At 40.8% G+C, this 14,471-nt stretch overlaps 1 protein-coding gene across 3 annotated transcripts in view; it reads left to right on the top strand.

The window, feature by feature from the left end:
- The window catches only part of fubp3 (far upstream element (FUSE) binding protein 3), a 108,534-nt gene extending 94,372 nt beyond the window's left edge, over positions 1-14,162 (top strand). For 2 of the 3 annotated variants that reach the window (XM_060841507.1, XM_060841506.1), the window contains 3 exons: positions 8,871-9,010; positions 11,777-11,854; positions 12,474-14,162. In XM_060841507.1, the coding sequence (XP_060697490.1) occupies positions 8,871-9,010; positions 11,777-11,854 (218 nt within the window). In that variant the 3' untranslated portion in view covers positions 12,474-14,162. The remainder of the gene's footprint in view (positions 1-8,870; positions 9,011-11,776; positions 11,855-12,473) is intronic. The other variant, XM_060841508.1, reaches the window with a different exon arrangement.
- Positions 14,163-14,471: the final 309 nt, after the last annotated feature.

Genomic DNA, 14,471 nt, shown 5'->3' with positions numbered 1-14,471 from the left:
TTCTGTCTTCTGGATGAAATATTAAAATGAAGTCCCTGTTGAGGTGACTGTGGAAAATTATAAAAGAAGAGCAGGGAATCTCCCAGTTTCCTTCCCAATATTCCTGCTTCAAGCTACAGCACCCAAGTGACAAAAGAAAACTGCCCATTGGTCTCACTTGCTATTTGTGGGACTTGTCAATTCAACAATAACTGTACTTTGGGAATATGTCATTGCCTGTGAATGTGGACTTTGAGGGTATTAAGGTACGCTATAACTACAAATTTGTGTTCTTGAAAGTGAATATCTTTGTCTTTTTTGGCTCACTGTTTTCTCATGCAGAGCAACTCCAATTACAATTCAAGGCATTTAGTAAGTGCAGTGAAGGTAAAGCAACATCAAGGATATGGCTGTGCCTTGAAATAAATCTAGTCATTTTTGATTTGGTTCTGTTTGATCTTTATCATTCTCAAAGGTTTTGGGCAAATAAGGACACTTTCTATCCGTATGAGGGTCAACTAATGCCAATTGTACTCAAGCTACCTCTATATTTGTTTTTGATTTTATTTTGATCCACTTTTTTGCATTCAGTCTCCAATCACTACTTGATTTGAATTTATCAATACGGTGACTGGCAAACAGAAAAAATTTGATTTGTAAAGTCTCAGTCTGAGATCCATGCCTGACCATAATGGAATTGTATGAGTCAAGTATTTACCATTCATGGTGCTTATTGACAATAGCATGATTCATATTAAAGAGCACTGTATATGGATTCATTGTATAAATGCATCCCCAAGAAAGCGAATCCATTTTCTAAATGATGCAGCTTCGAAACAAAAGGGAGCTTATTTTAGGTTTTCCAAAAATAATTGAAAACCTGCATTTATAGGTAGGATTTTTTTCTTTCTTTCCCTTCCTCCGTGACACTGATAAAGCAGCTAAATATGATTTCAGCATCAGCCTGTGGCCAGTTTTTTTCCTGCCCTAAACAGAACAGATTGCTAATCCATGCACCTTTGATCAACAAGCCCACCAGAATCTCCAACTGACGCATTGTTCTGAGGTAAATGTCCTCCAGAAGATCTTTGGTTTTACTCCCTGCCAAACAGCAACTAAAAGGTTAGCAGTATCAGCTTGTTGGCAACTTTTATGATTTTTGTTTTTCATTTTAAACATGAAAGATCTAAGTTTGTTTTCCCTCCAAGCATGTTATGATAAAATTATCTTGCTAAGTTTTGACCTGTTGTACACATTTGCTGACTTGGTCACAGTACCTATGCGCCCCTTTTCTAATCCATATCCATTTTTTTTTTGATATTCAGCACCTTAACCACCATCTGCATTTAGGCAGAAGGCAAGATATTTTCAGCTCCAAAAATAGTGATGTTTTTCACATTTGCACCATCAATTAATCGAAAATGAGAATGTTGGGATTTTTGTCGACCTTTATGACAGTCACCTATTTATCATGATCTAGTTGCATTTTGGAACTCTAGGGTTGATTATTTACTTGGTGCGTTCCATAGATTGTAAGAGCTGTAACATTCTTCCATCATTCTCTATTTCCATTGCAAACTTGCACAAATAACAGACCCTCCCCTCCAGTTATCTCTCGTAAACCACATTTGCAATCTCAGCATCTTATCCACCCCGAACTGAGTTTCTGACTCCATACCTTCTCCATTGCAAAAGTTATTGATTTTAGTAGCATTGCCTGATTCTACCTGAATCCATCATTTGGAACTCTTAAGTGCTACCAGATTTGACTGTTCAATGGCCTCATGGCTGACAATCCATTCCCCATGGTCTATAAACTTGCTGCACTTCTGCTACCTTGCTCACCTAGAATTCTTATGTCTGCTGACTTTCATTGGGTACTTCTTTCTCTAGCTGTGATGTAAAATACTCAGTCTTTTGTTTTGAAGTGTCTCGTGATGTTATCTCTCCCAGCTGTGATCACCTCCAGGCCTTCAAACATCCGTAGATGATCATTTCTTCCAACTCCAACCTCTAATACTCCTGCCCAACCGCCAGTAGCTGTCCATCCAGCTTTTTAGGCCCAATATTCCAGCTTTCCTTCTCTAAATTCATCTTTTTCTCCACATTCTATGAGACAATCCAAAATACCTGCTTATTTAGCCAGACATCTAGTTGCCACTCTTAATACCTTCTTCGTTTCAATAGCCATATAATTACACTGCTAGACTCCTTGAAACTCTCTACATTAAAGATATAATGAAACATCAGTCTAAAGGGAGGCCATTTGGCCTATTATGTCCCACAGCTGTCTCTTCACAAATGAGAGAGCTCCATTTCTACAGCTATTGAAAAATGCTAAAAGCTTCTCCTCAAACTCTGTAATAGGAATTGAAAAAATCGTTCATTTTCTGGGCCATGAGACTTGAATGTTGTATTTTATTTCATTTGTTCTGATATGTCAGCTTTAAGATCTGTAACGATATAGCAGCCTTGGAATAAGTATTATATTCATACAATAGTCTTATCAAAATAAGTAGCAAGAAAATGGGGTGTTTGAACAGAGGCATGAAAGAGTTTTGACAGGACTGTACTCACAGTCACCTTAGATCAATTTGCATGTGTTCTTCCTAGGCAGCTGAATCAAAGTGGTCCAGTATGTGTAAACCAGACTGAATTCAATCAGCAGCACATAGTTGGCAGGTCATTGTCTGCACTTCCCTTGATTGACATTCTGCTCGTATTTTGAAAAAAGAAACTGTAATACTTGTAGGAAATACTTATATATCAAAATTAATGTCAATCCAAGGATGCAATTTGCTATCTACATATGCATCACATCTTTGGAGGGATGGAAAACAACTGGAATTAAATTACTTGGATAACTGTTACAGTATGAGCATGGAACAAAAGGATTGGAATAAAAAGCTACCAAAAAGATCATTTAAAGGAAGTCAAGTTTTCATTATCTACACAACCATGCATCCAAAATATATTGCGTTGCATTATTTAAGATTGCTTCAAAATAAACAGGACTTCTACATGGTAGAATTGATCATTCTGTTCTGTATTTGTCATTTTTATGGTGCAATTAGTGGTTAACAGGAGGTAGCTATGTGAAAGAGACGAAGGTAGACACTGACTAACTAGCATGCTAGCCAATCATATTGTTCATGTGAAAGTTACCTGGTGACTGGGAAGATTGGCATGAGAAATGTAGTTTTTAAAGCCTTTTTTCCCCCCCGTTGCATCCTTGAACCTTTTTGTTTTCTCCAGTGATGATCTGTCATTGACTAAACCCTGCAATGTAGTGTTGGCAAGATAGTTTTATTGGGTTTTCCAAGGGAATGAGTGGAAAGAACCAAAATGATAGAAGCTTTCCATGACCATCGATTTCAGCATTACTGAATATTATTGACAAGGTAACTGAAGGTAAACCTCTAGTTGACATTCCAACATAAAGGGGAACCACTCAAATTGATTGATTAGTCAACTCCCACTAGTCACCGTAAAGGTGTGAGTATTGTATGAGATCAGAAGAACTTTGGCAATTGCATCCTGCTGTGATTTATAACAATCTCAGGTTCAGTTAAGCAAGTAAAGCACTGGTCTGTTTCCCTTTATCCTGTGCGCTTTCACCCAGATATAATCTGCAGGAAATGATGGAATAAGCTGAATTTTGTCTCACTTACCTAGGTTTGAATTCAGTTGATGACAAAACATTGTATGTTCTTTCGAAAAATATCAGTAATACTTGTATCACTATACTGTCAGGCTTGGGAATCACGTTTTACTCCTTTTAAATTCATTTTGGGGATGAATGTTTTGATGACTGGGCCAGCATTTATTGGCCATCCCTTGTGGCTACCTGGTAGGTGAACTGGCTTCTTGAATTGCTGCAGTGTATTCGGTGTAGGGGCACCCACACTATTGTCAGGAGACAAATTCCAGAATTTTGACCCAGTGACAGTGAAGGAATAACAATATAGTTCCAAATTAAGATGGTAAGTGGCTTGGAGGGAAACTGGCGGGTACTTGCGATCTCGGTTATCTGCTGCCTTTATCCTTCTGAATGTAGTGGTTGTGGGCTGAGAAAGTGCTGTCTAAGGAACCTTGGTGAATTTCTCCAGTGCATCTTGTAGATGTTGCAAATTGCAGCTACTGAGAATCAGTGATGGAGGGTGTAAATTTTTGTGATGCCATCCAGGCAAACTACTTTGTCTGGATTGTGTCAAGTTGCTTAAATGTTGTTGGAACTTGCATTCAGCCATGCAATTGAGTATTCAATTACTCTTGACTTGTGCCCTGTAGATGGTAGTCAAGTTTTGAGTTGGGAGATGAGTTACTTGCTTCAGAATTCCTACCCTCTGGTCTGCTCTTGTAGTTTATTAATAGTTAGTTCAGTTTCTGGTCAGTGGTAACCCTCAGGATCCCAGTAGTGAGGGATTGCCATTGAATGTCAAGGGGGTATAGTTGAATCTTTGAGGAAGTAACGAGCATGTTAGATCAAGGATGTTATCTACCTGTACTTCAAGAAGGCCTTTGACAAGGTGCTGCACCAGGAGGCTACTGAGTAAGATACAGACCCATGGTGTCAGAGGCAAGGTATGGATATCAAGGCATGGATAGAAGCTTGGCTGTCTGGCAGAAAGCAGAGAGTGAGAGTAAAAGGGTCCTTCTCAGAATGGCAGCTGGTGACAAATGGTGTTCTGCAAGGCTGTGTTGGGACTGCAACTTTTCACTTTATACACTAACTATGTTGATGAAGAAGCTGAGGGCATTTTGGCTAAGTTTGCAGATGATACAAAGATAGCGGACAGGGAGCATTGAGGTAGGCAGGCTGCAGAAGGATTTGGACAGATTAGGAGAGTGGGTGAAGAAGTGACAGATGGAATACATCATGGGAAGGTGTGAGGTCTTGCACTTTGGTAGGAAGAATAGAGGTATGGACTATTTTCTAAATGGAGAGAAAATTCAGAAGTCTGAAGTGTAAAGAGACTTGGGAGTTCTAGTCCAGGATTCTCTCGAGGTAAACTTGCAAGTTGCGTCAGTATTTAGGAAGGCAAATGCAATAATGGCACTTGTTTTGAGAGGACTTGAATATAAAAGCAAGGATGTATTTCTGAGTCTTTATAAAGCTGTGGTCTCACCACATTTGGAGTATTTTGTGCAGGTTTGCACATACTCTTAGAACGGAGATAAGGAGAAACTTCTGCCAGAGAGTGGTGAATCCATGGAATTCATTTCCATGGAAGACTGTGGAGCCAGTTCATTGAATATATTTAAAACTGAGATTCTTGATTGTCAAGAGGATCAAGGGTTACGGGGAGAAAGCGGGAGAATCTGGTTGAGAAACTTATCAGCCACGATTGAATGGTGAAGCAGACTTGATGGGTTGAATGGCCTGATTTGTGCTTCTATGCCTTATCATATCCACTTTTGTTGGCATTGGTCATTGCCTGGCACTTGCGTGGCATGAATGTTACTTACCACTTGTCAGTTTGGACATAGTTCACATCCAAATGCCACAAACCTGGACAGTTTCAGTGTCTGGTGAATTGTGAATGGCAATGGACATTGTGCAGCCACCGGCAAACATCCACCATTTTTGACCTTTATGATGGAGGGATGGTCACTGATGAAGCAACTGATGATAGTTAGGTCCAGGACACTCCACTTAATAACTTAATAACAGGTGACTGCCTTCAAACAGCCACAACTATTATCTATTTTTTGCCAGGTATGACTCCCAGCAACAAAGCATTTTGCTTGATTTGCATTGGCATGAGTTTTGCTGGGGCTCCTTGATGCCAAACTTGGTCAAATGCAGCCTTTATGTCAAATACAGTCAGGCTCACCTCCCCTCTGGAGTTCTGCACTTTTGCCCATGTTTCAGCCAAGTTTCTAATAAGGTTAGGAGCTGAATTGCTTGGCACCATGTCTGTAACCCCACACCATGTTCTCAAAGGTCTCCTCCAATATATCCAACTAAGGGAGGCTCAACAATTTTCAAGCTTCATTATGGGGGTCACAATCTGAAAAGGTTTAGGAAATACTGTTTTACTACTTAAGCAATATCACTTCAAATGTCCCATCAAAGACGGGAGCAAAAATCAAGGTTGACAGTGCAGTACTGAGGAGAATTTTGTACTGAATGAGGTGCTGTTCTTAAGATGATCTATTGAACAGCTGTCTCAGGTAAAAATAAACTATTTCATGCTCCTATTCTAAAGGAGTGTTTTAGGCTGAAGGAGTTCTTCCAGTTTCTCGGCCCATGTATATTACTCAAACAACATCATAACATTAGGTAATTATTTCGAGAACAGTTATTACGGATATTGATAAACTAAGGGCAGCACGGTGGCTCAATAGTGAGCATTTCTGCCTCACAGCACCTGGGACCCAGGTTTGATTCCAGCCTTGGGTGACTGTCTGTGTGGAGTTTGCGCATCGCCCCCCCCCCCGGTGTCCATGTAGGTTTCCGCTCAGTGCTCTAGTTTCCTCCCACAGTCTAAAGATGTGCAGGTCAAGTGGATTGGCTGTGCTAGGTTGCCCATAGTGTATGGGGGTGTGCAGGTTGGGTGAATTAGCCATAGTAACTGCAGTGTTAGGGTGATAGGGTAGTGGTGGGACTGGGTGGAGTGCTCTTCAGAGAGTCAGTGCAGACCAGATGGGCCAAAAGACCCCTAGCTGTACTGTAGAGATTCAACATAAGCAAGTGTAAAGTTGTCCATTTTGGACCAAGAAAGGATAGATCGGATAATTTCTAGATGGTATAAAGTTAAATACCATGGATGCCCAAAGAGACTTGAGGGGTGGGGGGAAAGGGGGGTGGGGTTCAGGAGCATAAATCTTTAAAATGTCACAACAGGTACAGAAAATAATTGAGAAAGCTGCCTTTGGACAGGAGTACAAGATTGCAGAAGTTTTGCTGCAGTTATACTAAAGCCTGGTTAGACCTCACTTGGAGTACTGTGAGCAGATCTGCACCCTAAACCTAAAGGAAGGATCTTTTGGCCTAGGAAAGAGTGCAGTGCAAGTTTACAAGAATGAAACTTTGACTTCAAGGGTTCAGTTACGCAGAGAGATAATACAGGTTAGATCTGTATTATGTAGAATTTTGAAAGTTGAGGAGTGATCTGATCAAAGTTTTAAGATATTTAAAAGGAAAAAAACTGGGATGATGAAGATAAACTTATTTCAATTGGTTGGGGATTCTCGACCTAGAGGACATATTCTAAGGATTAGGCCCAGACTGTTCAGGAAAGATGTTAGGAGGCACTTTCACACAGTAAATGTTTGGAACTCACTTCCACAAATGGCAGTGGATGCTGGATCAGTTGTCAATTTTAAATCTGAATTAAATTTTTGTTAAGCTCAGGTATTAAGTGATACGGGCCAAAGGCAGGTTCATGGAATTAGGCCACAGACCAGCCATAATCTCATTAAATGGTGGAACAGACTCCAGAGTCTGAGTGGTTGACTATGTTCCTGTGATGTTCTGGGATCATTTTAATGTGCTTCATAAACACAAGGTGTTTTTAAAGAAGGTTTTCTGATCTGTTTAAAATACTACAAATGACCCACACCATTTTAGTAACAATTGAACTAATTGTAGCACAATCTGGAGTTGAAGAAACATTTGTTGATACTCATGGAGTAACAGGGCACCATTATTCTTCTTTGAATCACTAATCCTGGCAGTGTGGGTGTGCAGCTATGCAAAGTTCTCTTCCTGCAAGGAAGATTGGGAGAATATGGGAAAATAGAGGTATTGAGGTGGTCTTTAATGCCTGAGTACTACTTTGTGAAGTATGTAGCATGCTCACCAGTATTCATGTTTGGAAGGCAGATGTATATTAACTATGATTGCAGCTAACCTGCTCTGATTAGAACATGGCAAATCCCAATAAAACAAACTGCCTGTTCTTGCACTGTATCAAGTTGTGGAGTGCTCAGTTGTTACTGCTCCATTGGGTTACTTCGCACAGCACTTCTGTTTCTGTTCCGTCAGTTTTTCATTTGTTCTTTTGGTCGTTCTCAGTTTTCGCTCTCGCTCTCGCCCCTCTCTTGCTCTCTCTTCCTCCCTTTCTCTCTCTCTTGCCCCCCATTTTCTTGGTCACTAGTTCTCGCATGCTCTACTGCGGTAGCTCTCACACTTCAATTTGACTGTAAGACATAGGAGCAAAAATTAGGCCATTCAGCCCATCAACTCCTCCACCAATCAAGGCTGATAAATTTCTCAACCCCATTCTCCCAATTTCCCCCTGTAACCTTTGATCCCTTTAACAATCAAGAACCTATCTATTTCAGACTTAAGTATACTCCAGGATCTGGCCTCCACAGCCTTCTGCGGTAATGAATTCCATAGATTCACCATTCTTGAGCTAAACAAGTTTCTCCTCATTTCAGTTGTAAAGGGTCACCCCTTTACGCTTAAGGCTATGCCCTTTCATTCTTGTTTGTCCTGCTAATAGAACCATCTTCTCAACTTGCTCTGTTTCTCTAACTCTCTCTCATTTGCTGTTTCTCTTTCCAACCCTTAATGTGTTTATTCCTACCTTCCCTCTCAAGTTCCCCCTCTTTTTCACCCCCTCGCACTCACCCTCCATTACCTCATTTCCTTCGCCCGTCTCACCTTTGCCTCCCCCCCCCCCCCCCCCCCCCCCCCCCCCCCCCAGTCCTTTGCCTTCCTGTCCCCCCAACCCTTGCCTTTGCCTTACTTCTGAAGATCTTCCTGCCTAATTTGCTCTTCTGTGCTGATTACTTGGAGAAATGTGTAAATCTTTCTGGTTTGTTCTAACATGTTATGCAAACTTTTACAGTTTTGTGTTATTGAGAGATTCAGCATAATTTATTGTCTTATTTCTCTCTTCCTCCCTTTTCCTCCTCCCCTACCACCCCTTTACCAGCTCAGGCCACAGGAACTGCTCAAGGGACTCCACAGCAGAGCTCACAACCTGACTACAGTGCAGCCTGGGCAGAGTATTACCGACAGCAAGCAGCGTACTATGGACAAGCCACACAACAAGGGCAGGCCCCTGGTCATCAGGTATGCAGATAGTGCCCATTAAACATTGCCATGGTGATTATGGCGCAAAGCCCTGGTGCCGGAATATACTCAGTGGGGAGCAGCAGGGCACTGGTAAGCTCAGTTGTGCCTCAAGCCATCACATTTGCTCCCAAAACCACTCTGCTTCTCTATCTCTGTCTCCACCTTAAAGACCTATCTCATTGACAGTGCTGTTGGTCAAGCTCCCTCATATGCAGTGGCAGGTAGATAGGATAGTGAAGAAGGTGTTTGGTATGTTTTCCTTTATTGGTCAGAGTATTGAGTGCAGTAGTTGGGAGGTCATGTTGCTGCTGTACAGGACATTGGTTAGACCACTGTTGGAATATTGCATGTAATTCTGGTCTCCTTCCTATCGGAAAGATGAGGTGAAACTTGACAGGGTTCAGAAAAGATTTACAAGGATGTTGCCAGGGTTGGAGGATCTGAGCTATAGGGAGAGGCTGAACAGGCTGGGGCTGTTTTCCCTGGAACGTCGGAGGCTGAGAGGTGACCGTATAGAGGTTTACAAAATTATGGGGCATGGATAGGATAAATAGGCAATGTCTTTTCCCTGGGGTCGGGGAGTCCAGAATTAGAGGGCATAGGTTTAGGGTGAGAGGGGAAAGATATAAAGAGACCTAAAGGGCAACTTTTTCACGCAGAGGGTGGTACATGTATGGAATGAGCTGCCAGAGGATGTAGTGGAGGCTGGTACAATTGCAACAGTTAAGAGGCATTTGGATGGGTATATGAATAGGAAGGGTTTAGAGGGATATGGGCTGGGTGCTGGCAGGTGGGACTAGATTGAGTTTGGATATCTGGTCGGTATGGACGGGTTGGACCGAAGCGTCTGTTTCCATGCTGTACATCTCTATGACTCTATATCCCCCCCTGGCTCAGTGTCATTGTGTTTAATGACCTGCTGTTGAACAACTTATTATGGTAACAGTACTGTTATGATTGAAGTTGTGCTATCTAGCGCTGAAACTTGTTCAGAGTGTGTGAATATAAACTGTCCCTTCCAATTGGTTAACATTGAACAGTTATGTCAGAAGGGAGTGGACTTGGCTGAAGCCAATTTACTATCGCTTCATACAATTATCGATGTTAGCAGTGAAATCGGGAGTTACCCTTCAAATCACCAACACTTGAGGTTATAATTTGTTCATCATTTGCTGTGCGAAATCACTTTTAAGATTGTAGTAATCTGTATTGAAGGGCAATCTACCTTGTCCCTTCTCTTTCCACGTCCTGCTTTTTACTGCTTTTATTTTTAATCTGTTGAATTAAATGATGTTTCAGTGAATGTTGTTGTTAAACTTTCTTTTGCTGATATTTTCCCTTCCTTGTTTGGGTAACATTCCTTGGATCTTATGAGCAATTCACCAGTATCATGTCCACTTAATCATTGGTCATTTGTCGTCATACTAGAAATTGGTAGCAAGCAAGATGGTTCTGATCTTAGCAGTGCCAACGCACTTCAAGCCATAGGGATCAGTCCATCACCATGAATAGGTGACTCTGGCTGTCGTCTTTTGCCCTTCCTGACACATAAGAGGCCAGTTACTAATGATTTTTGCCACTACCCCAGCATTGAGTCATATAACACCGAAACAGACCCTTCAGTCCAACCATTCCATGCTGAACCTTATCCCACAATAAACTAGTCCCACCTGCCTGCTCCTGCCCCATACCCCTCCAAAGCTTTCCTATTCATGTACTTATCCAAATGTCTTTTACACATTGTAACTGTGGCCTCATCCACCACTTCCTCAGGAAGTTCATTCCACACGTGAACCACCCTCTGTGTAAAATGTTTGCCCCTCATATCTTTTTTTAAATCTTCTCTTCACGCCTTTAAAAATGTGCCCCGTAGCCTTGAAGTCCTCCATCCCAAGGGAAAGACACCTACCGATAACTCTATCTATAACACTCATTGTGTTAAAAATTTATATCAGGTTGCCTCAACTTTCTATGCTCCAATGAGAAAAGTCCCAGCCTATTCAGCCTTTCTTTATAACTCAAACCTTCCATACCCGCAACATCCTGGTAGATCTCTCTTCAGCTTGATAACATCCCTCCTATAACTGGGTGACTTGAACTGGACACAGTTTTCCAAAAGAGGCCTCACTAGGGTGTTGCCTGGTATGGAGGGAAGGTCTTATGAGGAAAAGTTGAGGAACTTGAGGCTGTTCTCATTAGAGAGAAGTTTAAGAAGTGACTTAACAGAGGCATGTATTTTCTTTACTCGGAGTAGTAAGGGTGTGGAACACCCTGCCTGCAATTGTAGTAGACTCTCCAACTTTAAAGGCATTTAAATGGTCATTGGATAAACATATGGATGATAATGGAATAGTGTAGGTTAGATGGCTTCAGATTGGTTTCCCAGATCAGTGCAACATTGAGGGCCGAAGGGCCTGTACTACGCTGTATTGTTCTGTGTTCTACGTTCACCAATGTCTTTTACAATCTCATAGATGAGTTCCAAGCTCCTATATTCAAAGGATTAAGCAATGAAAGGCCTTTTTAACCATCCTGTCGATATGTAGCGCAAACTTCGAAGAATTATGTACCTGCGCCCCTACGTCCCTCTATTCTACAACACAACCCAGGGATTGAACCTGACATGAATATGGTTCAGCTACCAACTGAATCACCTGCCTGAGTTACCAAGATAATAGTGTTTACAGGATTTACAGCACTGATACAGGCTCAATATACCTTATTCCAATATAACCTTATTCCTTTCTCCCTCATGTTGTACAGCTTTCCCTTAAGACCATCCAAGCTAGTAGACTCAGCGACTCCTTGCGGTATCGAGTTCCACATTCTGGCCATTTTTAGGTAAAGAGGTTTCTCCTGATCGGATTTACTTGTGACTGTCTTTTATGTCGAGCTGCAAATTTTGGGATTCCCCGGAAGCAAATACTTTTCTCCTTGCATCAAACCCTATCGCAATGTTAAATATCTAGAAACATTTACCTGTAATGATGCAAGGAATGGAGGACTTACTTGCACCTTATGGTTGTCTGTAAATATATTGACCTGGGTGATGGTAATACCTGAGAAGGAAGCTTCCTGGCCAATGCAGAGTTAGCCCGTCTCAGCTGATCAGTGGAGGTTTAGTTGCTACAAGTCTCCCTAACCTTCGTGTAACAGGGCAAACAAAAAAAGAAGCAGCCTGGTGATGTGCTCCTGATGACCTTCAGTGGCCAGTGTTGGATGAGAAATCAATTGAATTGTGATGTATCTCATATGGCTGACACTCCGAAGCACTTGGCTAGGCTCGTGATCAGCAGCTGGGTACCTAACAAACCATTACCAGCAACAATGAGGAAAGGGGAGAAGGTTTTTTATATTTTTTTGAAAATCTCACAAGTTCTTCCGACCTTCCCAATGCTCTATTCTCATGCCCTGGCAGTTGTGTGTTCTGGCACTCACTTTGACTATTTTTCTGTTGCAGGATCAATAATTTGATGTCCTTGTGAAGACATTCGAATCATTATGGGTGTGGAGCCTTTTTTAATAAAAGGTTAAAAAGATTTATGACGCCTTGAAGAAAAACTTATACTTTTGTTTCTGAACACTAGAAAAAATACTTATTATGATAACTTTCTAGATTTACCATTAATGGAATAATAGTGAAGTTGAGGGGTGCAGATGTTGTGACTGAACACTCGGGGACCCTTAAACCGATACCATGGTTTGGACAGGCTAAAATGCGAATGGTGGTTTGTTCTGTTTTTTTTAATTTTTTTTAAGAAGATTACTCTCCTACATCATCAGCACTACAGGATAAGTTTTTAAAGTATAATAGTAGTGTGGATGTGGGGGTTCAAAGACGGTGCATTGTTGAACTATATACATCCCAATGATAGATGGGTAGGAATACTGGTGCTGGTACTGCATATCCTGATGCTCGTTAATGGCAGCATACGAGTCCCAGGTATCGGTCTGGGGTTTTGTACAGCACAGACCGAAAGGTACTAACGACCACAGTATATATATAATATATATTATATATATATATATAAAATATGTCTCACTTTTGTGAAACTGTGCCTCCATCCCTATGTGAGTGGGCACTAAATACAAAAACTGTGTTGGACTGGTAAATTTTTGTACTGGTCCATTAATTCTACTGTGTGGGGAGGGAGGGGGAAAGAAGAAAAAAGAAGTTAGCACAACAGAAACTTCTTTTTATAAGGAGTTGAAAATGAGAACTGTGAATAATAATTTAATACTTTTTTCCAAAATACATGTTTTATGTAGGTGACTGTCAGCAAAGATGAGGATTTAAAAAATGTATTTAAAAAAAAAGACAAAAAAAACTAGGCACATTTTGTAATTGAATGAAAATTGAACAGCAGCAGGGTGCACATCTGTACGTGGATGTAATGGAAGAACACCACCATTCGCACTATAGTCTGCCTGCCACCCCCACTTCCCACCCCAATCTCCCCTCAAAGTCCTGGACTGTAAGCATGTCTGAGAGGAGCCTCCAATTTGCTGAAGACTTGATCATACACTTCTTTTTATGGCTGTCTAATTGCACCTGTCTGTGTAATTGCCTGACGCAAGGAGATGATACAATTAAATAAAAGTACAGGTTTTATTTTTAGTATGAAAAAAAAATACAAAAATGGTTGGTTGTGTTTGGTATACACCGCTCTCAAATTTGGACTCGGCAAAGTCTTCACGAGCCATTCTAATGACTATTTTTTAATTCTTATTCTTACGTGGTGTGATCTAATATGTATGATTATGTTTAGCAAGTGAATGAATCCTAGTATTAATTACGTATGTGGAAAAAAAATTAAGTTGATTTAAAAAAAAGGGATGTTATTAAGTTGAAGCTGTTTAACTTGTAGTATTTGCCTTTGTACAGTTAACAGTGTAGATAACCAGGGACTTTGGTTCTGTTTTTAATGAGCTGAAGTTTACTGGACATTCCGTTCAAATTGTACTGATTTTTTTTCTATTAATGCTCGAAATGTCTAACTTTGGAAAGTGTGACTGGTTTAAAAAGAGAAAAAGAAACAGCTCTGCGCGGCATGTTAAAGAGATGTATCCCTTTTATTTTACTGACACTTGCATTTTACATTCTATAATAAAATATCCACAACATTTCTTTGTGGAAATTTGGCCTGACTTTTTGGCTTTGCTTAATTTGCTGATAGTACAGAAAGCTGCCCTGTGTTCAATGGCAACATCCTCTTCCCTCCATTTGCTACAATTAAATCTGTCGGATTTTTATGTCATTATGGAACCTTGGAAAAGGACGAAAGTCCATGGTGTAGGATGAAAGTTGCAACCGGACAAAGGTTGGAATAAATCCTGACATAGTGATAGAAGGGTTGCTGTAAATGGCTTATAAAAGCTTTTGGGAAGAAATATCCCAGAGTTGAGTTAATTGTCATTCTTTTGGGCGAGGATGAGTTTCCGAATGATATGGTGCACT

This window comes from Hemiscyllium ocellatum, chromosome 21 (genome assembly GCF_020745735.1).
Source record: "Hemiscyllium ocellatum isolate sHemOce1 chromosome 21, sHemOce1.pat.X.cur, whole genome shotgun sequence".
Taxonomy (NCBI): domain Eukaryota; kingdom Metazoa; phylum Chordata; class Chondrichthyes; order Orectolobiformes; family Hemiscylliidae; genus Hemiscyllium; species Hemiscyllium ocellatum.
Note: the sequence above shows the minus strand (reverse complement) of the source record. Positions and strands in the feature narration are given on the sequence as shown.